The following is a 24,379-nucleotide window of genomic DNA, read 5'->3' as shown; positions in this document are numbered from 1 at the left end:
GGTCAGCGGCGGGTCCGATCCCTCCGGCAGGGATCCCCCTGTCCCTCAGACGCGCAGGGATGTCGCTGCCGTGCCGGGGCCGAGCTCAGCGCCGGTCTCGCCTCCCGGGGCCGGGCCCGGGGCCACCGCGGGCCGCGCTGGGGGGCGGGGGGGGGGGGCGGGACCCCGGCGCTGCGCTCGGCCCGGCCGCTCGGCGCTGCCAGGCGCCCCCCCCGCCCCGCGGCCCCACCGCGAACCGGCGGCGGAGACGGGTGACAGCCCGGGGGGGGCGCCCTCTGCAGCCCGATCCCGGCCTACTGCTGCGGGCGGGCGGCGGGGCTTTGCGGCGGGGGGGGCGGAACCGGGGGGAACCGGGGGTCCCCGCTGCTCGCTGTCCGCTGGCAGGCACACGGCGTGGCCCGGCTGCTGGCCCGGCAGGACCCCTGCGGCGCGATGTCCCCATCCCCTGGGCGCTGCGACCCGCGGCAGGGCTCGGGCTCAGGGTTTGCATCACGCACTCGAGACTAAACATGTTTTTATCCAAAGTCTTCCCCTCAAATCAATGCTTCCCGCAAGTGATACGTACCTGTTCTCCTTCCACGATACCCGCAAAACCCATAGCGTGTTTATTAATTAGCAATAGGGGCTGGAACCACAAACTAGACCTTTGGCTTAATTTTGGCACGTTCTCACCCAGCAAGCAAATTCCTGCAACTATTTCTCCGTGATATTTTGTTCCTTATTTTCTTGCTGAATCTTAATACCATGAGGTCATAAGTATAGGCTTCTGTCTGATTTTTCAAACCGGGCAAGTATGAGAACTGCAATTTGATTTCATCACCGATCTCAAAAGTACTTCTTTCTCACCTTGATGTTTCTCTAAGTCAGTGATACCACGTTAGATCAAATAAGGTCCAGTGGCCAGGGTGTGGAGAAATGAGCCAAAACGAATAATTTCCTACCTAAGCATTTTTTTGTGTCTGGACATTGGGTACCTCATCCAAAGCCCACCTTTGTTAGCTGGCTATTCTCCAATGTTTTCAGAAATTTTGTATAAGCCTTGAATTCTTGTACCCTGCACGTTTGCTTGTTCTGCGTTGTTTTTTTTTTTTTTGTGAATTTCACAGGGAAAAGAGAACTCCTCTTATTTTTTAATTTTATAATTCAGTTCTGGACACCACTCTAAGCAGCTTGGCACATGAAGGTTTGATAGAGGGCTCAGTAATCACAGATACAATTTCGTTTAATTCTGTGAGCAGGCAAGTGGGTAAATTCAGTCTATGAAGATACACACTGACATCACACTCTGAACAGCTCTCGGTGCCATGGGTTGGGCTGCTCGCCTGTCTTTTATGACCTTGAAATCAGCAAGTTGTTTAAATGAATGTTTATGATGTATATGAAAAGTGTTACAGAAATCTGGGTTCTGCACAAAATGGGATTTTAATACGGTTCAGGTTTGGCCTCTGTGGGCTCAGCTGACTCAAACAGAAGCAGAAGGACGTCAGCACAGGGCTCCTTTGGGTCATGTCCTTTTCTGTCTAGCATTGTCCTGTCACCAGCCACGTACCAAAAGGGCACCGTTTCGGTGTGGAACTGGGACAGGAAGAAAACCATTCGTACTGTCCTGTGGGGCTGCTCTCCTGTAGGGCTGGTAACAGCCATTAATTAGATAGGGGGGTTTATAGCCACTTTGTAAATAATGTAGCAGATTGAGAAAGCATTTATAAATCAGTTTTGTTTTAAGTAGATAAAAACACAGGAGGCTATTCCAGAGCAATTTCCTCCATGCAGGAAAGGATGAAATGTACATTTGCAACAATGGGAACTAATACATCCCACAGGAAATCAGTCCTATCGGAGATACATAAATGAATTCTGAAGTGCCGAAATGATAAAACTGCAGATGTTACTGTGTTTAGCTGGTGTCAAAAACCACTCTGTCCCATCCTTTTACCACTGGCATCAGCTTCAGGACTGAAGTAAGCATATAGTAGGCAGCGGTGTAAGAAGATGGAGTGTTTGCTTAAGGCCATACTGATACAAAGATACTTTTTATTTAAGATTTCCACAGACTGATTTTTGCAACTAGACTGTATCACCAACCAAATCTGTTAGTTTAAGGTAAGTAAAGAGAGAAGTTACTGCTTTAGTAACAAAACATAGTTGCAGATCTATCTTCTTATTACTAGAGTGAACTTGGTACAGTATTTCTTCAGTCTTGAATGCAATGGGAGCAGGAGAAAAGATATTTCAGACAAGCTATAAAATATAAAGATCCCTAAACACTTTCAGATCTACATAATAAATTCAAGGCCACATCTTCTCTGATCACAGATCATTACTATAATTGTTCAGAAGATTGTACAAAAGACATGGGAAATTGATAGGAGTTTTTTATTATTGTTAGAATAAAACCCTAATTTGCACTCAGAATGTACAGTCAGCAAGAAAACCTAAAATCTTTTGCTAGGCTAAATGACTAAAATGTTTTCCACCACAGCATCAGGATGATTTGAACTGCAGAAGCTGGGCAGGTTATGAACAAGTGATTTGCAAAGGGAAAACACTGAAGAAGTCTTGGTTATAAAGTCTGAGGGTGGGAAAGCAATGGCATCCCATCCAGGTTCCAGCCCCAGCACAGAGCATTGCACTTCTGATTAATTCAAGTGTTTCTGCTAATGCACTCACGATTAAATAATCTAAAAATGGCAGAAGTTCAGTGGTTGTTATTAGACTTTGTGGCCTGGATTTGCTCATGCCTCTGAACGATGGCGTGTTCTGCCTGACGCTGGTCCCAGCAGCTCTGGGTAAGGGCAGCACAAACCCAGCACCTGTTCAGGATGGGCTGCTGCGCCCAAACCGCAGCTGCCAGAAGAGAGGAGTGCGGCTCCTGCGGCTGCTGTGTAAGGTCTCTTGCAACAGTCAGGATCCTGAGGATTGTGTTAGATTTAGTTTCCACTAGCCAGTAACCCTAGGGCTCCTGATAGGTTATACGTAACATGTATAAGGATCTTTGAACCATAACAATGTTTAATTACCAAGGAAGAAACTAACTTGGGAAAAGATGTCATTTTTCCTTTTCTGAATGTAAAAAGGAGAATGTAATGGGAGCTAATCAGAGACTCCTCCTTGTGATACAATGACATATAGAGAATTAAAACCTAAACGTTACTTGTCTGTGGACATTAAACTTCAACAAATCATTACAGTTGAGGAAAGGCAACTACCTAACCCTCCCTCTGTACATGTATTCTCTCCTGCTTTTTCTTTTTCACCAGCAGGTTGACCTGTTCACCCCAACTATAATTGGCTTTGTGACTTTATACTGTTTCTTTCCAGGGCCTCTCTCCTCACATGACAACCGTGTCTGCAACAGAGTAGACTTTCAGAGGATGAGCTCCCTGGTGAGCACCTCGCACCTCCAGCTAGCTGCCTTCGCTCTGGGTACGGTAGGCTGGATCCTGTGCACGGTTTCAATGGGAATTGTGGAATGGAGAGTGTGGCACGTGGACAACACCACCATCATCTCCTCTGGCATCGCCTGGGTGGGGATTTGGAAAGTCTGCTTCATCAGTTACCTTCACATCTCATCTGGCTACAGAGAACAGTTCTGCCATAAATTCAGTGACTACGACTCCTCCATCCCCCATGAAATTTATGCTGCTCAGGGTCTCCTGATGATTGCCATGTTCATGGGCTTGCTGGGACTGACCGCCACAATATTTGCTCTAAGAAATGTTTATATGGGAATCACTCACAAAACTCTCATTACCCCTTTCTTCCTAGTGGGTGGCTTCTTCTACATGTTCGCTGGTCTCTGTGTCCTGATTCCCGTGAGCTGGAATTTCTATTCTGTAATGCACAACCAGAGCATCGCTTTTCCTCCTTCTTACTACATGCCCTCCAGCCCAGTGGCACAGGAAGCTGGTGCTGCTGTTCCTATCGGGATTATAGCTGTCATCCTCCTGCTGCTAAGTGGGACTTTTTCTCTTTCGTACAGATTCCCAGTAACCGCAAACACCATCATGAAATCCTGACAGGATAAATCCTTCCCTCCCCAGCCCCCCATGCTGTTTCAGAACAAGAGCTTAGTCAAGAGATAAGGACAGCAGCACGAGTGATTTTATAGTCAAGGAACTGCAAAATTTAATTTTAGTCTATAGTAGCCACACTGTTTTGTTATATGAACCAGCTGAATTACCACCTTAGTTGTCACATATGACCAGAGGTTCATCTTTGTGATAATTGCTGTTGAGCAGCAACTGTGACTACATTTTACCAGTTGTCCTCTTTTGTATATACTAACATTATTAATTTATTTGTTGTGTAAGATATTAACCATCCTCAAAGAGCTGGCTCTGAATTAACTGCCCTGTTAGAAAAATGTGAAATAACACGTGTTACATGTGAACTTGTTTCCTTGTTGGTACTAAACTATTTTGCCCTTTATTTAATTACATCTGTAGCAAAGTATGTTTTGTAAGAAGTCAGGACTTTTAATACCAATAACATGAGTGTCATCATGGTTGTGTCAAATAAGTCTTCCCTGAATTATCTTACAAAGGTCTTCCCAGTTTCTCCTCTTCCTCTAGGGCATGTAAAGAGCTGTGTCTTTAATGCTTCTATTTTTCTTTCAAGCTATCTGCATTTTATGTTGCAACATGTTTGCCTGTGGGCAAGGTGCGCTCTTAGTTCCTCACTTAGGCAGAGCCAAAAAGTCTGCAAGTGTTTGCTTCTTCATCAGACACTTCACCAAACCCAAAGGTATTGCAAAAGCCGGAAACAACTCCTACAAGTTATTACAAAACTGCTGTCAAAATCAGTGCTCTCAGTAACCGGGAATATTCAGCACAACTTTCAGGGTATGATTCATCTGATGTGGACGTCTATACCTAAACTGGTCTCTTCAGGCTCCGTTTACAGTCAACATAGAGACTAAGACAGCCTTTTCCCAAACAGATGCCTAGAATGGCTGGGAGGTGACATGCTCCCTAAAAACCTGCTTCTCTTAACTTACTGTAATGGTTGTAATAATACAATTATTAACTGTAAACCTGTAAAAATACATTTGCTAATTCTAGTATACACCACCAAACTTCACCTAAGCTAGACAAAACCAGGTGAAGTTAACCTGTCATTTAAGTGGCATTTTATATGCAAGTGCTGTGTGTGAGAGAGAGAGATGTCCCAAATGCTGCAACAAGGGCGATTACAATAAATAAATAAATAAATAGATAAATAAATAAATAAATAAATAAATAAATAGATTGAGAGGAATGAGTAAACAGTGTTGACAAGCTGATGATGTCTTGAAAACAGATTCCTCAAAAAGTTAACTAAACTTTTAAAAAAAAGCTGCAGAAATCTAAGTAATTTAGTTTTTACTTTTTTAATTGTCCTCCATTTTCTACAATACTCATGGATTCAGAGAAAAGGGAAAAGAAAATTTAACAAAAATTCTTGTACACTACAAGAAAAGCTAAATTGCCAGCAAAGCAGGTCTTATTGCTTGTGACCGTTACTATCTCAACTTGTCCTAGCAGTCCAACTTCTCCTCCACCTCTCCCACACAGTCTTGACTTTGCTATGCTGTCTGTCTATATGGAACCTCTGCAGGACCTTTGTTTCCTCTCCTCTCCAGTCTTCCAGTCTCTTCTGAGACAGCAGCTTATCTCATCATTGGTAATTTTTTCATCTGATGCAAGGATTTATCTTTTGACTGTTTACAATGCTGTAAAGCACTTTCAAGTGGTGTCCCAATGAAGGCAAGTGATTTAACAGCTTGTTTATAATATGCTGTTTCTAGTTTGATTTCTGCTATACGTCCTTTACAATGTTGGTAGACTTTGTTTTTAAATGTGCCAGTCAATAGAAATATTATCTCTTCCCACAGGACCTACAATAATACTAGATTTTATCTTATTGTAGTTGTAAGGGAAGAAAAAAAGTTCTATCCATGTGTTTATGCCAGCATTTCCTCACACTAATAAACCACCAATATTCCCTGGCAAGGAATTTGAACTTTAACCAAAAACAACTGATCGTTCCACTTTTTTTGAGTTCATGTATGCACAAAAATGCCAATAACCCCAGCTATATTTGATAGGTATATTCACTAAATCATTGGGTTTGATTTACATTTATTCTTCTTGGCTAAAAGAGAAAGGAACAAACAGCACCTGACACGCACCGAGTGTCTGTGTTGCTGCCATGGCTGTTTCCACCAGGGGTTCTGTTCATCTGTCCAGATGTGCGGCTATGAAACACGGGTGGTGCGTCACATCCAGGCTAGGGGGGTGAAGAAATGCCCTGCTAAACACTGGAATAGATCACCTAAGGAGATGTGTGGGATTTTTAAAATAACATTTTGTCAAAAATAAGTTTAGACAAACAGTGCAATGAAGTCTCCAGAACGAGCAAGCCTATGGACAGAGGGGTGGTCTGGGTGGAGCTCCTCGCATCCTTTCCCACCGTACTGCCTAGGTCTCTAATACAGGAGTCTATCGCTAGCCACATGTTGATACATGATAAAATGTAGTCTATGGTCAAATACCAGGCTATATTAAAACTCCCAGTCCTTCCCTGAAGAAAAAATGGGAGAAAAAAAAATATCTTAGCTCAAAACAAGGGAGAGGCAAAGCTTCCATTGATTTCAATGGGATCGAGCCTGTCTAACCTTGATCCCTCAAGGCTGTGTGATTCATTAAATCCTAGTGAATGTTTGCATTCATTAAGGTTTTGGTATTGTAGGAAAGTAAAGGTCCCACGCTTTTCACCAGCAAGGACGCATAGTTTCTTTGTGCATACTGTCATGACACGTTTGGTTTAGAATTTGAGAAGCTAAGTTACCTTTCAGTAGGTCAGTTCGTTACCATGTCGGTTGTGCTTGTGTAGGTGTTTTTAGGGTTGTCTGCAAAATTCAGCAGCTGAAATAGTTTTGATTTAAAACTCAAAAACGCAGAACTTTTTTGGAAGGTTATTTTTAACCTAGATTGCTTTAGGGACATACACGATAGCCTGGCCCCACAATCATTTGTAGCAGCACCGTTGCGGACAGGCAGCAAGCTGTAATGCAGACAGAAGTGAGAGGCTGGGGCCTTGAGGTAGAGAGATAAGGGGCAAGAACCTCTTAAGCAAATTTCACCACTAAAGAGATCACCCTGCGAAGCTCCGTCTGGGCTTCAGTGCAGACTGGGACCTGCTGCATCCCCAGCGACAGCACCGCTCGCCTTGTGGGCTCCACCCTGTCTAGGAATGTCTCCACACTGGCCTCAGTCTACACATAAACCAGTCTTGCTTTATTTTTTCTGAGCTGACAATAAACAAGTATCGTGTGATTCACTCACATGTCTGAATTCACTGCTGGGGGAATGATCTGAATACCAAGACTCCCTTTGAGTTCTGCTTGGTATCTAGACGTGATGATAAGGCACACATCTTTGACCTCCATAACATACTCCTTGGCATGAATCTACCACATGATGCATTTTGTTAACCTTATTTATACATACTATCTACCTCACCTGTTCGTTCATGGCTGCAGACCAAAATGTGCATGAATATATATTCAATATTCCTCTCAAAGGTAGATGCTCAAATAGCGGATGGAGCTGACAAGTGCCCCATAGCAAAACAAGCTGATAGCACAAAGTCTACTGAGATTTTCTCCCCAGGTGAATATGCAATTTTGACCAACGTAATTTGTGTTCAGGTAAAGGAAGAGGGAGGAACAGGAGACACTGTACTGCAGGGTAGGTCATCAAGTTAGTTGGGTTAAGTCAGTAAACAAAAATTTTATTCAAGTCAGCAGTTTTACATGAAGACAGTCTTAATTGCCGATTTAGCTGATTAAAAACAACACGAGGCTCAGAAAGAAATGTCTTTGTTGTCACATGGCTTATGGTATATTACAATCATGAGAAGGAGGGTGTTTTTCAGGAGAGAGCTATTTTTAGACCTTGGACCATTTTTCCCTTAGAATGGAAAAACTGAAATGTCACAGGCAATTTCCTGCTCTTTAGGCCGTTAAAATACTTCAGGACAAAGAGGTTTTGCTTAAAAAATGTAAGTCTGGCTGGCATAGTGTTTAACAGCAAATTGTTTTCTTAAAATAGGAAACCAATGTACATTAAATTAAAGGTTCCCAGAAGAGACATGTTCTCTGTGAAAATATACCTTTTTCAAAACTGAACTGGGATTCCTTTCATTCTTGCCAACATCTGCATTGTCAGTTCCAGTATTGGCTCATAAAAACATATTTTTCAGCTGACATTTTTCCCCTTTCCACTACTCAAATAATTTACTCTATTTCCCTTGCTTGAGAGAGGTGAGATGATTGTTCAATAATTAGCATGGTGGTTTGGAGTATATTGGCTCTCAAATATTGCGCCAAAACCAACTCTATGTCCATCAAGAAAATGTAAGTGAACCTAATCTCAGAATTATAAAACCAATAAATACCAGCCCATAACTGGAATGGGGTACAGTATGCACTGATAAGATCCAGTTCACAGAACGTCACGTCACCTGAGCCCCTTTCTCTTGGGATATATGTGGAAAAGGCCAAGTGTGAGGTTAATTTCCAGAATGATACTTTGAAAAAGCATATACATTCTGACTGTCCAAGGTTATTGCACATGCAAGCTGATTTTCAGCAGCTGAATATGCAGATCCATTATGGTATGAATTTGGAAAGGTAAAAAAATTGATCTTGCTTGGAGTTAGCATTGCCAAAATATTACCAGATACCTGAGATCAGCTGATGAGAAAAATTTGTACCTGTCCATCCAGCCTGCCCCACGTGGCCTCAGGAAATACATTGCATGTAGGAGAGAAAGCATACCAGAAACTGGAAACTCGAGGCATTGCACCCACTACGTTGTTGTATTGCCGCTGCTGGCGGACTGAAATTGAGGGGGAAAAGATTCCTTGCACAACACAAGTGCTCAAAACCCCCGAAGGCTACAGAAGTAGAAATGAAACATTCATAGCCTGAGGAAGAGATTGGAAATATCAATTCTATGGCTGAATAGCAGTTTGAAAGTATGGGAATAAAACTGGCCCATATGGAGAAGTTTAATCTCTCTCTAAAAGAACTATGTAATACCCCGTAGCTAGCCATGGCCAAAAAAAAAAAAGGACTAGATGACTAGATCTTGGGATGAATTTGAAATCACTTAAAGTCAGATTTCTAGTGATTTCTCCATATAACATTGTGGCCATCCACTTACTGGACTTTCAGAAGTCCTACTGAAAAGCTTAAGCTGTTCATATGTGATTTACAGAATAATTGATTTCAGTGGACCTCACAGCTGAGCTTTAGTATTACAAATACGTGTAAACCCCGATGCATAGCCTTTCTGTATGACATTTCTCCACTTGTACAATAAAGACACTATCAACTGACAAAAAGTTAAGGCAATAAAGACATTAAAGATTAGTATGGTGGGAGCCACAGAAGGCACTGAAATAGATCTGCTGAACCACTGGGGGTTTTTTGTACTCTGAAGCCCTACTCAGGGAAACAGAAGTCCCTTGGGTGTGTGATACTGCCTTGCTGTTACTAGCAGAGGCAGAAAAAGATTGGTGTCATGCAAGGCAAAGGGGGAAAAACTGGGACATCAAGGGAAAAGAATGAAGAAAAGAGGGGGAATGAAAGCAAAAAGAGGCAGATTCTAGGATGCTATAAAAAAATGTACTATGGTTAATTGACATCTTGGTAATAAATATGTAATAAAAATTACAACAGGCAGAGGGGCTGACTAACAAGTGATGGGTCAAATGTGGAAATAAAGACAAAAAAGAAAGCAGGAATCATGTTTCAAAGAGAGGCCAAAATGAACTTAAGAAAAGCAGAAGAAAAAAGAGGTAGATGATGCAGAAGGCAACGCTGCAAAAGAGCAGGGAGGGGGCCCACCATGCCCCATCTAACCACGCTAGCTTCAGCAGAGTCCTCCCTGATGGCAGCGACTCAGATGGGAACTGCGTCCTTTGGCAGCACTGAGGACATCAGGGACACAACGGATGGTGTTCAGGCAGCAGCCATGTGTGCTGAACCCCATTGTGCTGCCCAGACCACTTTTTTTCTCCAAGTGTATCCATCCTGGCTGCATTTGCCTATGGCACGGCTGTGGCAGTTCACAGAGGTGCCTGGACCATGCCCTGTTTGGTACCACCTTCAGCCGGTCAGCATCAGGGATGCTGGGCTGGATGCTCGGTATCAGCTCCCGTGCAGTACCGAACATGGCTTCCCAACAACACCTCCATCATCTCCTCCAGTGCTGCTCAGGGGGAACTGGGAAACTTGAGCAGTCACTGTGGAGTCTCCAGGACTTTTGAATAAAGGTCTGTCACAGAGTCAGACTCGGTGAAGACGTTACCCCCTGCAAACCTTGGTTGCTCAGAAGCTTTCGCTGGCTGCTATGATCCTGGAAGCACTAGGAAAAAACTACAGTCTTTGTTCTAAGAAATATTTATAAGGGTTGTGCTCAAAATCCACATATCAGCTTTTCCTTAGCTAGAGGGATGTTGGAAACGTTCACTGGCGTGCGTGTGTTAATTCCGGTGAGCTGCAGCTTCTGTCCCGCAGCCACCGTGTCTCCTTTCCCCTTCTCCCCACACCAGCCCATGGCCCAGGAAGCCGGTGCTGCTGCTCCTACCGGGATTGCAGCCCTCGTCCTACCCTCGGGAGTGGGATCCTTTCCCTAACATAAACATGCCATTGTGCTGGATGCCAAGGATCCTTCTGATAATACAGGCTTCAGATGCCTGTGAGAAATGTGAGGCAAGGCTACAGGATAAACATAGCAACCCAGTGACTTCATCTGCTCAAGGAGCTCTCTGGGTTCAGCCGTGACTCTTCAGTGACATTCATAATTTGCTGTTTGAATTCAGGGGGACAGAAATAAACTATGCGACAAATTATTTTCACCCAAAGAATTCTTTCTTATTAACTAACTCCGAAACATTGCTATGCCTCGGTTGGATAGCTGAGTTCACTTCAGTGTTGCTGACAAGTGTTATTTCTAAAGTGACCTCCTGCACAGGTGGGCTTTGTTTTTCAGAGGTGTGTAAATCCAGTGTTCGTTTAATTGCACTTTGCCTACTGTAATCAATTGTTGTAGCGATAGCGCCTTTAACAAAAGGCACCAAAAGGATGCTATTGTTAACAACATTGGTTTAGAACTGATCTGCACTAGTTCACACAGAGATCAGAGATCATGGCCTGCATTATGCAGGAGGACAGACATGGTATTAGCCCTGGTTAAGCATAGCTTTAAATGTTCTAACCCACGGTCGGAATAAAATGAGATTGTCGAAGTGACTGTGCTTTTTAATGTAAGGGTTTCAAACTGACCGGTACAACACTCCTCTAGCAGGAAGGCGCTCAGCACATGCCAGTTCATCCTGTCTTTCTGTGATTCCAGACCATGAAAGCATATCCCATGAACCTATCGGTGTGATTAGTTGCAAAAGCATTAACACCTTATCTTCTTGCTGCTATTTTCCAGAAAATTTTGTATCTGCCAGTACATCTCATAAATAAATAAATAAATAGCTTCATTTGACAACCCAGGAGTTCTGAGACTTACATTTTGCAGCTGTACATAGTAAACATTGCTTGGTGCGCTAGTAGTCCAGGATTCCCAAACAGTCCTAGTGATGCTGAAAGCCGATGCAGACAGTAACCGAAGCTGGTGGCAGCCTTCAGTGTCTCCAGGGTCCTTTGAGCTGCCATGCTCAGTCCAGGCCTCAGAGGCTGCTGTCAGGTGCTGCTCCTGCTTTCCAAAGGTTGGTCATCAATCCATTTGAAGAAAGCATTGACATCACCCATAGGCTATGCCAGGAGGAGTTTTGTACACAGATTTCACAAGCTTTGACATGAACATTTAAACAGCAGTCATATGAAGATTGTTATTATTGATCAGAAAAACTTGCTTCTGACGAAAGCATTGCTTACTTCTCAGAGATGCAGCAGTGCTTCAGAAAATCTGTTTCAAAGGTTGTCACAAATACGAAGTGCATTGGAGTAGATAGAACCAAAACCTGAGTGTGAAGGGAGAATTCAGTCTTTTAGCCTGAGAAGTGAGCCTTACAGTAGTCTGATCGTGGAAGTCAAAAGGAATTTAGAAAAGCATCTTGCAGATTGCTCTTTAATTTTAGTCTTAAAAGGCTAAGCTGTGACATGTAATGTAACTGCCGAAGGACATGCCACCAGAACTGCTTGGTTTAAACTAAAGAAAAACTAAATAGTTTGAAGAAAATTATCTGAATTCCATACCATGGAAATTACCCCATTGTTCTATTTGAAAATCATGTTGTTTCTAGAAAATCTGACAAGGAAATCCAATTCTTTTTAAATGACCTAAATTAAACCCACCCTTATTGTAATGGCCACTCTAATGCTTTAAGAGGTCTAAGATTTTTTCTTGACTAAACAACTAGTGCCAACCAGAGATCAAGAGTGAGACAAAAGAACACACAAGCATCGGACCAATGAAGGACAAACCACAGGAGGCAGAGGAGAAGAGCAACACCAAACAGAGGAACTATTGAAAAAAGGTTGTGAGGGGTAAAGGGGAAGAAAGCTGGCTGAGTCACTGAGGATGAAAACGTGAGAGAGGCAGTAAAATGTGAATGAAGAAGAGACAAGTAGAAAGGGAAGACGAGAGGAAGGTGATTTGACAAAGGGATGAGCAGAGGATAAAATCTGGTTGGAGGTTCAGAAAACATGTTTTTTGCCTGTGGAGAATTCAGCCTGAAATTGTCTTCTACTCAGAAAATGAGAATGGACACTTTTACTTTAGGGATTCAGATTCAGAAGGAAGACTAAAAGAATAAGTTACACGGAGAGACAATTTAGCTGCTCTGTGAGTTCATGGCTGACTGAGGGCCCAGCACTCAAATATGGAAAGCTTAGAGCAGGTACATCTGACAGTGGAGAGTGCAAATGACTGCAGATTTATATAACACATATAAAATATATTTTGCAGCACACATGAGTCTCGGCAGTTCCCGTCCTCATGCTAGTACTCATCTGCCTAAACCTTTCTCAGGAAATTAACTTTCGGAGCTACAGGGATTTGTAAATTAATGGCCAACATCTTATATTAGATGACCAACATCCTCCTAAGGTATATCCATGCTAGTCACTCCCGACTAATAGCTTTCTCTGTCCATTCACTGCAGTCTGATGAATTATGCTGCAATAGGAAGATTTAACCCCAAAGCCAGTTTAATCCATTGTTTGCACAAAACCTTGAGAAATTTTGCTCAGTCACTGGAAAGCCAGCAGAGGAAACCCACATTAGCACAGCCTTTACAAATGATGAATTCAGTGCTGGTGAGTAAACACAAAAAGCAAAAAGTCCCAATGAAAAAGAGCTTTTTGTCTTTTAAAGCAGCAACAATTTACAGCAGATCAGATAGACTTGATAGGAGGAGCTTCTGCTTTCAAGCTTCACAAATCACATTTTTTTTTGCATCAGTCCACTTTGGCAGATTGGTATCGGTGACCAAAGTCTGGATTAGGAACCACAAAAATGCTGTTACCCAGCTCCTGTGGTAAGTGATCTAATCTCTGTGCAATGCTAGACACAACTGTTGGGAGATGGATTTGTGTCTGTGAAGTCCTCAGAAAATTGTTTGCATTGCTCAGACAACACCTGGACGGCTGAACTAAGGATCAGTGATTTAACACCATTAAGAGTGAGTAGCAAACAAGCAGCTACAGATACCAGCTTGGTTTTAGGACAAGCTGCCTTTTTGCCAAATCATCACTGGGAAAAAGATTATCAGCTGACATCATATAATGAAACCAATTAACATTAGTTAGGAAACTGAGTCTTTTCCTATAATAGACATACATGGAGATTAAATATGCTTAAAAACTCTACTAACCTTAGTTCTGCCTTCTCGCAACGGGATTATGGAAAAAAAAACAACCAGGTAACTTGTGATGTCTATGCTAGTTATTGGAAGCCTCTTTTCTGATCACTTGTCGAATAATACTTTTCTTCTCTTGCATGAATTCTTTTTATTTCTTTTTTATTTCTTTTTTAATTTTATAATGGGTTATTATGGTTATAATGGATTATTTCTGATGGGTTAATTTGTACTTCTTCAGACTGAAAGGCTGGAAGGTTACTATTGAGAGAAATAACCAATTCAAACCTGGGAACTCTTGCAGAAGGAAATTGTAAAACCTAAAACCAGAAGTGAGACAGAAACTCTACTCCCATGAAAAGCATAAAAGAAAGTCTCTTTCTTATGAATTTAAGCAAAATTGTTAAAAGATAAAGATTCGTCTTAAAATAATTTGGTCAGTGTTTTAGACCACAGATGCAATTGCAGTGCTGTTGACTTGCAACAACCATCCTTAGCTACTCGACACATAACAATTTCAATGTTGATTAAATAAATTAAAGATTTCTGCTTAAGTATCTAAGTTAAAACCTTAGGACAGTATTCTCAGGATTTTTTTATAGATACAGCCCACTAGAGTGAAACAAAGCAATAATTCATCATTGCTACAAGGTCCTGAAACTATTCCTCTGGCTTACCTGCTGGAGACCTGAGCTGGGAGGAGGAATAAGTTGATACCAATTTCAGACAGAAGTTTGGATGCTTACAGGTTAATGTGCTCTAATGTGAATTTCAGAAGCCCAGCATCCTCAGGTTTTACCACTTTGTTCCCAGCACAGTGAATGAGAATAAAATTCAGCATATTCTTTAATCAGATTGGAAAAGAAAACCTACCTTCACATCCCATGCACAGAGCAAAATACCACACAGAGTTAAACGCCTGGAACTTCTGGGGACACCCTATTCCTCTGTTCCTTCTGCTGAAACTGGGTCACCCAGGGGCAAAGAATAATGCAAGATTTTGATCATACAGAAAAGCTTGGCTGCACAGCTGGGGGATCAGCAGTGCTAACCACAGACCTGTCTTGTTGCTCAAGATAAGGAGGGCCCTGAACCCAGGTTACTCGCTTTTAAAAGAAATGTGCTCTTGTGATTGAAAATGGTGATTAAGTAGCTGTCACTGCATGTTGTGAGAGGCTGGATCCACTTGATGAGAGTTCAAATGTGCTCTATCTGCAGCTGCTGTGTTTTGGGGTATTCCAGGGGTGTGGATAAATAATGTTTCTAGAGTCTAATGGGGCTTTAGCAGGTGTTACCTACCTGGCCGGGAAAGCCTTGGGCTCCTGCTCAATACAGAATTCATCAAAGCTTTTGCATGACACAAAAAGCACAGCTTAGACTTTGGTTCACCCCAGAATTCAGATCTTTCCTTCTGTAAATTCACACTCATTGAAAAAAAAAAAAAAAAAAAAAAAGGGTTCTTCAAAAGGGTTCTTCAGTGAACGTTTAGTTTTCTGCATGGCCAATATCAAACCCAACAAAAATGCGACAATAGCTGATCACCTTCAGGTTAAAAATTCCTTGCCCATCATTTTTTATATCACCTAATTGGAACAGCTTCCTGTATGTTAGGGCGGGATTTGTGTATAGCATTAGTGCTTCCTATAAAATGGAAACTGATATACTGGGGATGCCACTTTCAGCTCATCTGTGGATGTTTTATGGTTCAGACTCTGGAAAGCTTCACATTATTTGAAAGAACTCTTACAAAAGTTTTTGTCATTTGTGTTGTAATCCTCTTGCTTCTACAGAAATTACTGCCAACCTAAACTACCCTGTGCTAGCTGCTGCCATGGAGATGGCAGCGATATGCTTGGGCTTCTTTGTTCTGTGGAACACCTCCAACAAAGGTTTTCAGAAATATATTTCATTTTGTCTAGTGAGAGGAATTCTAAACACCATTGCCAGCAGTGCTGTTTTAATGCCATTAATCTCCAGTTCAATTAGTAGTTAAAAATCAGGGCATTTTTTTTCTCCTGAATTCAAATTCTTTTCCAGCCCAGGAGGAGGGTTCCTCCTCAGGAAGCTGGGAATGATGTTTATATTGATTTCATTTTTCCTGTTATGCCATTCTTAAGCGGGATCTTCACAATCTTCGGCACTTTTTTTTTAGAGGGTACAACCTACCAATAAAAAAAAAATAGTCTAAATGTGGGGTTTGGGGCTCTAGCAAACAACAACAACAACTTTCTCTCGACTCATAACAAGCCAATCCTCCTTGTAGCTCTGGGTTATCAATTGACTCATGGTGCTCAGAGAAAGTATTTGTTACTGATAGTTGCTCTGGGACTGTCTGTGTGAAGTATCTCGCATTTTCAAAACAACTGTTGCAATAAAAACCTGAGACCAAGTTCTCTCATATTTTTGTCAGATATCTTCCATAGCAAAATTGTACATATGTAAGGGCTATCATGGATGTTTCAGCAATTAATGTAGAAAATCTTTACCTTTAGTTTGGCTAGCCAGTTTCAAATTGCATCTTTAAAACAGGAGTTGCATAAAATCTCTGGAAATCGAATAACAAAGTGAAGGATATCCGTGCTTGGCAGAAGATGGAATGGCACCTCATGTGTTGTTCAAAGGCTTTAAAAAGTTTTGGCCTCTTACCTGTTGCTTTTATTAAAGGTCTTTACATTACACACTCAAATATATCTACAGTGTGGGTAAGCAAATCCTGTCACTTGTAACACAGGTGTTGCACCTGTATAATTGGGAAGAGAAATTAGCTTTGGGTGTCCTCTAGTGAGTGCTATGTCTCCTACTGTTTCCTGCAGGATATTATCCCCTATTGAGGCCACACTTGGCCTGACCTCACCAAATTCCAATCTGATACCTCTGGGCATGTACGAACACTAGAAGACTGAATGCCTTTACATCATTAAAGTTAATGGATGGTGGTATTTCACATTTTAGACTCAGCATCTCATTAAATTGTCTTTGAAAATAATATATTACTATTGATTGACAAAGTCATAAGCTATAGTGATGTGAGGAATTGTTTAGCTCCACAGCTGGTACTTATTTTCAGCTGCTGCCTTCTCTGTCAAGTTATTCATTTATTAAAAATAAAAAGGTCTTAAAAAGTGAAAGAAAGGCTAGGTGTTTGTTTTCTTGATGATGTTTGGTTCATGTGCAGACTTTCTACCTCTTAATGTCCCACACTTTGGGAAGCAGAATGATGCCTAAATTTGTCATGGCACCAGACAAAAGTAAGCAAATCCTACATTTAAAGGCACAAGAAACTAGTGTTCTTTAGAAGCAAGGACTGCAAATCTGAGAAATGTCATCAAATGAGTGAACTCGCCAAGACTGGGATAGGGAAATATTGTCCACAATGGCCATGTCAAATATTTGCAGGTTTTTAGGCTAGCTTTACTTTCCATGGCTTAACGCATGTATATGTCCACAACCACAAATCTGTGTTTATTCTCACCTTTCAGAATGTACAAGGATTAGAAAAATTTAATAGTAATCTTTGTCTGTCTGGAAAGGGATTGTCCTACAGTGGTTTTGTGCATTGCCAGTATGATTCTGTGGTTTCTTCAGGGTGCCCCAAGTGCATGTGCAAGGAGGCTGGAGAAGAGGACACAAGGAACCTTAGGCAGCATGGCTGTGAGCGCATTGTACCTGCTTACTTGTTTTTGCAGCAAGTCACGAGCCTGGTCTTCATAATAAAGGAAAAAGAGGTACGTTTAGAACTCCATTTTCTTGCCTTTAAATGAACTTGGGAGAGGAGGTACGCACCTGCCAATGATTCATTAAGAAAACCAGCTGGGAGTTCAGCAGGTGGGCACCAGGACACATGAGTAATTACCCTGACATACCCTGAACATGGCACATGTTATTGTAAATGTGTGGGTCAGTGCAAAGTCATACACGTCATATATGAATAGCACCATTGTTTTGTATTGCAGAGAGGTTTTGGTAAGTGTAATCTTGCTTAATTTTTGAGAAAGCTAAATCAGAAAAGTTACTAAATATGTACCAGATGATATACCCTATGTTTTCAGAGAGGCAGTGGGTGTTGCAATTCTGTTGGTGAGCGTGGTTATGCCTTTAAAAGGGATTCACCCTCAGGCAGCCACAGAAAGCAAAAGTGTCACGATCCCATCAACATCTCACACTCCTGTGATCCCATCAGCATCTCACTCCTGTTATCTGAATGCAGAGGGTTTGGAGTTTGGCTTTGACCAGCCACACTGGTAGATACTCAGGGCTGCAGTTCTCTGCAGGTTGTGACAGCACCTCAGAGCTCCCATGTGGCCCATCAACATCTCCTTCACGCACCATGATGCTGTGACTCCAGCAGATGGCCATTGCTCTCAGCTGTGCATGCCTGCATCTGGAAGTTTTGCACCTACTCCTGGTTATCTCATGTCCCATGTGGTCCCAACATACTCTGAGGCAAAGCAAAAGCGTTAATGTGACAAAGATTTCCCAAAACTCACCCCCTGGGTCTTCTTCCTCCCACAAAGGAACTTCCAGAAGGGTGGGTTGGTTTGTTTGTTTGGGATGTCCCTCCAGGGTTTGTCTGGGAGCTGACGGTGGCAATGAACCCACAATTCGCAGTGAACCCACAATTCCTTCCGTACGGCACTTCTGTTTGGAACAATAACCACACTCATGGTCACAAAGGATGAGCCAAAGCAGAAACAAGGCAGGAGCAGCAGCAGCCGCAGAGTCCAAGGCTGCCCTGGCATGCGGGGCTTTGTGCGGCAAGTGGCGGTGGGGGCAGCCAGCCCGCAGCATCGCCTGTGAAACAAGGCAGGGGGTGGCCCGGGGCACCCTAGGGTGGCCTTTGAGGGGGGATCTATGGCGGAGAAAGCAAAGCCTTCCTTCAAGCAGCGTCAAGCCATGTGTAGGGAGATGTTCAGGAAAAATAGACAGGTCTGGGAGGGAAGCCTGTGGAGGGGATGTAGTGTAAATGCCAGGGGCTCGCGGGGTCCTCAGCGGCCCCCGCTTCAGTCGACAGGTCTCTGAGCGCAGCGGGTCGCTAAGGTGGCCTCGGCACGGCACTGAGCCCGCTGGCGGGGCCACATGGCTTATTGCCCCCTTCCCGTCCCCCAAAAACCCCGGGGCGGGGGCGGGGGCGCGGCCACCTCCCGGCGCCTTGGAGGTGGGTCCAGCGCCGCGCTGCCGCCAGAGGGCGCCCGGGCCCTGCGCCGCACCGGGCCGGGCCTCCCGCTCCCGGGGCAGCGGCCGGCGGCAGCGCCCCCCCCAGGCGGCAGCGCCCCCTCCCGGCGGCAGCGCCCCCCCCCGGCGGCAGCGCCCCCCCCCGGCGGCAGCGCGGCGCTGGGCACTCCCCGCCCGGCGAGGCAGGCTGTGGGCAGGCGGCCCTGCCAGTATCCCCCCCGCGGCAGGCACCTTAAGCAAGCCCTGAAGCTGCACCGCGCACCGCGGGGAGCCCTGCGGTGGGTTCGTTCTCCCTGTCCCAGGCCTGGCGAACCAGCAGAGCCCACACGGGAAGCAAAGCAGCCGTGTCTTCGGGCCAGCTGGAGAGCGGTGGAGGGAGGCTGGCACCCAGGTAGGCACACGGCCGCCGGGGCCGGCTCTGGGCGGCAGGGGAGGGGGATGCTCCATGCGGAGAGCGAGCGGCGCCGGGGGGTCCCACCCCGGGCTCTTTCTCAGGGGTTGCCGCTCCCCGGTGCTCCGGGGGGCCGGAGGACTTGCCCGGCCAGGGGAGGCTCGTAGGGCGGCTGAGGGACCCCCGCCGCAGCCGTGCGGGAGAGGCGGGTGCCCCGGTGACCTGCAGCGCTGTGGCTCGGGGGGTGCGTGGCCAAGGCGCTGCCCTGGGTGCACGACAGGTGCGATAAAGCCCCTACATCCCTTCGGCCCTTTTTCTCACAATACCTGTCATTTCATTAGTACCTTCCCCCCCCCTCCTCATCCCTCGTGTTGTTTGGGTATAGTGCGATGTATATTAGTTGTATTTATTCAGTAAACCATTTTTCCTGCAAAACATTACATAGTTTAACAAACTTCAGCTGTATTTTTTTTCTTTTGAACACAGCGACATCTTTTACTACTGATGTTCACAAAGTGTTTCTTGAGGCCAAATTTAGGATTTGCAGGAAGGGGAATAAAGGTGCCCCTGCTTCCTTAACAGCTTTTTTTCTGACACACCGATAAATTTTGTCCTATTCCACCGACTCTGAAGTTCTAGAATTTCCAGAAAACCAATTTCAGAAACTCATCTGACTCCCGTTACAGAGAACGCAGACCCCGGAGCTTGCTGAACCCTGCGATGCTGGCGTGCTGTACTGAGCTGGAGCCCCCCTGGGGTGCTCGCGCTGTTCCCACGCTGCATGGTGCTACTCTGGTGTGGTAAGAGGATGTTAGTGTTACTTGAAAAAATGCAGATTTCCATATTAGAAGAGAAGGTACTGCTCTATGTGTCTATCAGAGGGCAGAGTTAAATTTAGATATAATGTTTAATGTATGTTTATTAAATTTATATTTACATTAATTAAGTTTACGTATAACAAAATTTCTGCTTTGTTTACACTGGCAATGAAGTTTAGAGGCACAGGCCTAGTGCAGGAACAGCACCATACCATAGTCCTGTTTTAGTTTTCCTGGAAACTGCACTTGAGTATGGCAACATGCTAGACCACTCTTGTCTACTGCAGCCTGGGCTGGAAGAGTCACTTGCACAATAATTTATTGATGTAGCTACAAAGGATATGGTTCTTTTACAGCAGCTCTTCTTTTTATGATTAAATGATACTACTGTGGCAAAAATAATTAAGATTATTGTGAAAGACTTTTTTTCAGTTTTTAAGGCAGAAGGACGATCTTTGTCTTCTGAAGACCTCAGTTTCCTACTGCTGGAGAGGTTTTCCTCCTTTGTCTCTTTAATTTTCCTGGTGTTTGACATTGTTTGGTAATCTGCCCTCCACAGCGCTGCCACATCTCTGGCAGTTCAGGAAAGCAGACATTACAAAAACTGTGTCCTGAGAAACACACTGTGTATCACATGCCAAACTCTTACAAATGTTTCAGGTTGTTCACATTTTATTTTGGTGGATAAGTCAGTCTGGAGGAGGGCCTGGACAGGCGCTGACGTTTAGATTCAGTTTCAAGGCAAACCATCAAATGACATTTCTTATGCCAGTAAAAGGAAACCAACCTGAGGAGTCTTCTGGTAAAGACTTCCTTCCTTTGGAGAATTTATAGAAAGAAAAAAATAAAGCTCTTTATTTAAAAATAACTTGTGGTTCTCTCACAGACACAACTAGGAAGAGCCTTGACCAGGTAGGAAACACATGATTTTTGAATATCCTCTCTACTTTTAAGGCTGTTTAAAAGTATTAAAGTATGTGGGTAGCAGAGTATGACATCCACTTGAAACTCTATGATAAACATTCAGAAGGATTTATATAATTAGATATTACAGAACTAAGGGAACACAACTGTGCAGACATAACTATCAAAGACAGGTAATAAGTTGCCCTTTGCTCTACCATTTAAACGTGTGCTACTTGAGCTGGTGTCATTCCACACCGATTTAAGGAAGCTGGGAGAGGAGGCTAACAGCATAGTACACTACACTCAAACACACAGGGCTGGGATTTTTTCAAAAGATTTAAGGGTGATTGGTGCTCAACTGCTTTTGACCAGATTCTTCTTTTTTATTCTTTGACTGGAAGTCAGTATTGGACACCTAAGTCTTTAACTTTCCTTCCATTCCAGCTTTCAGGGTTTTATCCAAACGAAAAACTGAAAATTCAACTGGTTTCAATAAGGGAAACTCCTTGGCAGGTAACATTGATAGTTAATACAAAACAGAAGGCAAAAACTAGCTATGCAGGACTTATACTGCACAGAAAATGAATGGTGCTACACCTAATTTAACTCAGATGCTGTCATGACAGCTCTCATTTGGATAAGCATTATCCATAAATCGACTTTCTAATAAAGATCTACAAAGCTGGAAAGAAATGGCAGTGCTGTGCAGCAAGGGGAGTGTTTGCATATACATAGGTATGTATTGTGCCCTGCCTAGTAGCATAAACATTTTTTCTGGCTGGAAATTTTCAGACTTGGTCTGCGTTCCAAAACAGATTGAGATGGAAAGGAGGAACCTGAAGTAACATTAATTCTGGAAAAATATTTTAGACCTATGTATAGACAGCTTTCAGTAAATACAATTATATGAAAGATGACAAAACATATAATATGAAATGCTGAATTAAAACGACAGAACCATGAAACAGGTACAACCTACATTCTTTGCTCATAATTTTCAGTTATGCGTCGGTTACCAAAATACATGTCCTGTGAGCGAGCAACTTCATGGATATGAACAAGTAAAGTTCCTATTGAACAATTTGTAAGACTGTGTTCGATACTGCAAACACATTCAAAAGACTTTATTTTCTTACAATCGGGAAATAAAACCCCACAATCAATATTAGTAATTAAATTGGTTTACTTTTAATTGGCATGTATATAATGATAATAATTAATGCATTGGTTTTTACTTCAGTGCTGCTGCAAGAATCAGCTTGTCTACCTGGCTTTCATAAAGACTTCTGAATGTTTCCTTGTAATAGAAGTGATTTCCTTTGAAAAGATAGCTGGTTTCCCTTTTGGTTATTGTGCTGGCTTTTAACTTGCAGTACCAGGAGCTGGCAAATTGGAGGCTTTGGTTCACGAATCAGACCTCTGCCTCTGGCATTGCTTGGGTAGGAATATGGAAAATTTGTTTACCTCCAAACTAGAGGTGTCTGTTGAATACAGTGTAGTGTGCTACCTTGGTTTTCATGTCAATGAAATGTTCTTCCCTCTAGAAATGTGTGTTGTTCAGATGCTCATGTTCCGTGCATAAGGAATACTTTTCAGCTTCTCCTCCTGGAAGGTATTTATGGAAATGATTCTCAAAGACCAGTTGGAGGTGAGCACGTGAGGCAGAAGGAATGTCATTACGTCTTTTCAGGCCTCTGCTTCTCAGTGTCTGCGAGCTGGAATTTCTATTCTGTTGTAAACAATGGAAGTATCTCCTTTCCTCCTCCTTTCCGCCTGCCCTCCATCCCAGCCAGGCAGGAAATAGGGTTTGTTCCTCCTCTAGGACCCTGTATGGCTTCACCTTGCTTACATACAGGATCTTTCTACTCTTTCTCTGATAACCTGTGAAGTCTTCTATCAAGATAAATCCTGTCATCATGCCACCTCAGGTACTGATCCATGGGGCATACTTGGTGCCAGCAACCAGCTGTGGGAAGGTCTTTGGCTAGCAATCCTATATACATAGGTAATATTTCAGTTAGCTGCGAACAAATAAAACTGACAGTTGGAGTTCATGAACAGAAAACTGTTGGTTTTGCTAACTGGCTAACATTTGCAAGGATTTGGCAATGGGATTGCCAGCTGCTACTGCTTGCAATTGAGATCACCTTCTCTTTGTATGTAAACATTAGTCATTTACTAAAGAATGTAAAAAAACAGGTGTTTAGTGTTCACTGGTAATCTATTCTTTTAACGGGATGCTGTAAGATAGCACCTGACATAGAACAATTCCTTGTATGCTTGTTGTTATTAACATAAACACTCTTCTACTGTTGTTACTTACGCTGTGCTGTTGGTATGTATGGTACAGAAAAGATAAACAAAATGACAGATGTCTAAGCCAGATGAAATTACAATTATCCTAATGACAGACAACAATAAAGGAAGTGTGGCAGGAAAATGTGAAAGAACATAAAAATCACAGCAAGCTATGCTCCCTACCTTGTTTTTTTCTTTTTAAAGAGGCAGCTCTGCATTTTGTGGTTAATAGAGGAAGCGAAGGTTGAAGCTCCAAACTCTGGGAGGGAAATTCAGCTGCCACATATGACTCTCAAAAGATTTTGAAATGCACGAGTGCTTTTCACACAGGATGAGAGAAGATACTGAAGGCCAAGTAATTTGCATGGAAAAAAATGACAATGATTTGTGAAAAAGGAGAGAATTAAGCTGTCTCCTGAAGGTGTGCCCTCCAGAATGGCTTTAATTTTAACCTTCCTGTCAGCTGTATAACATAGCAGGACTTCTGATGCCATGGCCCTGCCTAAAGCCAGACCTCCACATTTAGTCTGAACTGCCAGGAACAGGTTTCATTAGATATTTCAAATTTATGGGTAGACAAGTCCAAAATTAAAATTAACCAAACATTTAAATACATCTAAATGAGAATGTATTAATAAAAGGTATCAATTCTTCTACAGTAGACTTCTCTAAATGGGGTACACGGGGACATTTTACATTTAGCTGCTTTGGCAGAGCACAGACTTATTAAATGAAAGTCAGGCCTCCCCACTTTCAATGTGCAGACCCACCAAGTACACACTGAGAAGGAGATTAACCGTCTGGGCCCCGAAGCTTGCAGCTCCGGTCCTGCTGTCACAGCCCCAGTGGAGCTTCCCGGTTTTTGGTTCCTCACCTTGCCTGTGGGGCACAAGGCAAAGGGAAGGGGGGACATGCAGCAGCAGGGAGC

The 24,379-nt window shown here is 43.2% G+C and overlaps 1 protein-coding gene across 1 annotated transcript; it reads left to right on the top strand.

Annotated features, from left to right (window-relative positions):
* The first annotated feature begins 328 nt into the window (after positions 1-328).
* CLDN34 (claudin 34) lies at positions 329-24,107 on the top strand. The gene is made up of 3 exons (XM_080376931.1): positions 329-17,591; positions 20,116-22,801; positions 23,656-24,107. Exon 1 carries the CDS (start codon positions 3,228-3,230, stop codon positions 4,017-4,019), a length of 792 nt encoding a protein of 263 aa, XP_080233057.1. The 5' UTR covers positions 329-3,227; the 3' UTR covers positions 4,020-17,591; positions 20,116-22,801; positions 23,656-24,107.
* Positions 24,108-24,379: the final 272 nt, after the last annotated feature.

The sequence above is a fragment of the Falco punctatus genome (assembly GCF_963210335.1).
Source record: "Falco punctatus genome assembly, chromosome: 2".
Classification (NCBI taxonomy): Eukaryota; Metazoa; Chordata; class Aves; order Falconiformes; family Falconidae; genus Falco; species Falco punctatus.
The sequence above is the reverse complement of the archived record's forward strand: the minus strand, read 5'-3'. Positions and strand labels throughout refer to the sequence as shown.

Bases quoted from the DNA above. Each gene is read 5' to 3' on its own strand.
- CLDN34 (XM_080376931.1), top strand. From the start codon at position 3,228: ATGTATTCTCTCCTGCTTTTTCTTTTTCACCAGCAGGTTGACCTGTTC.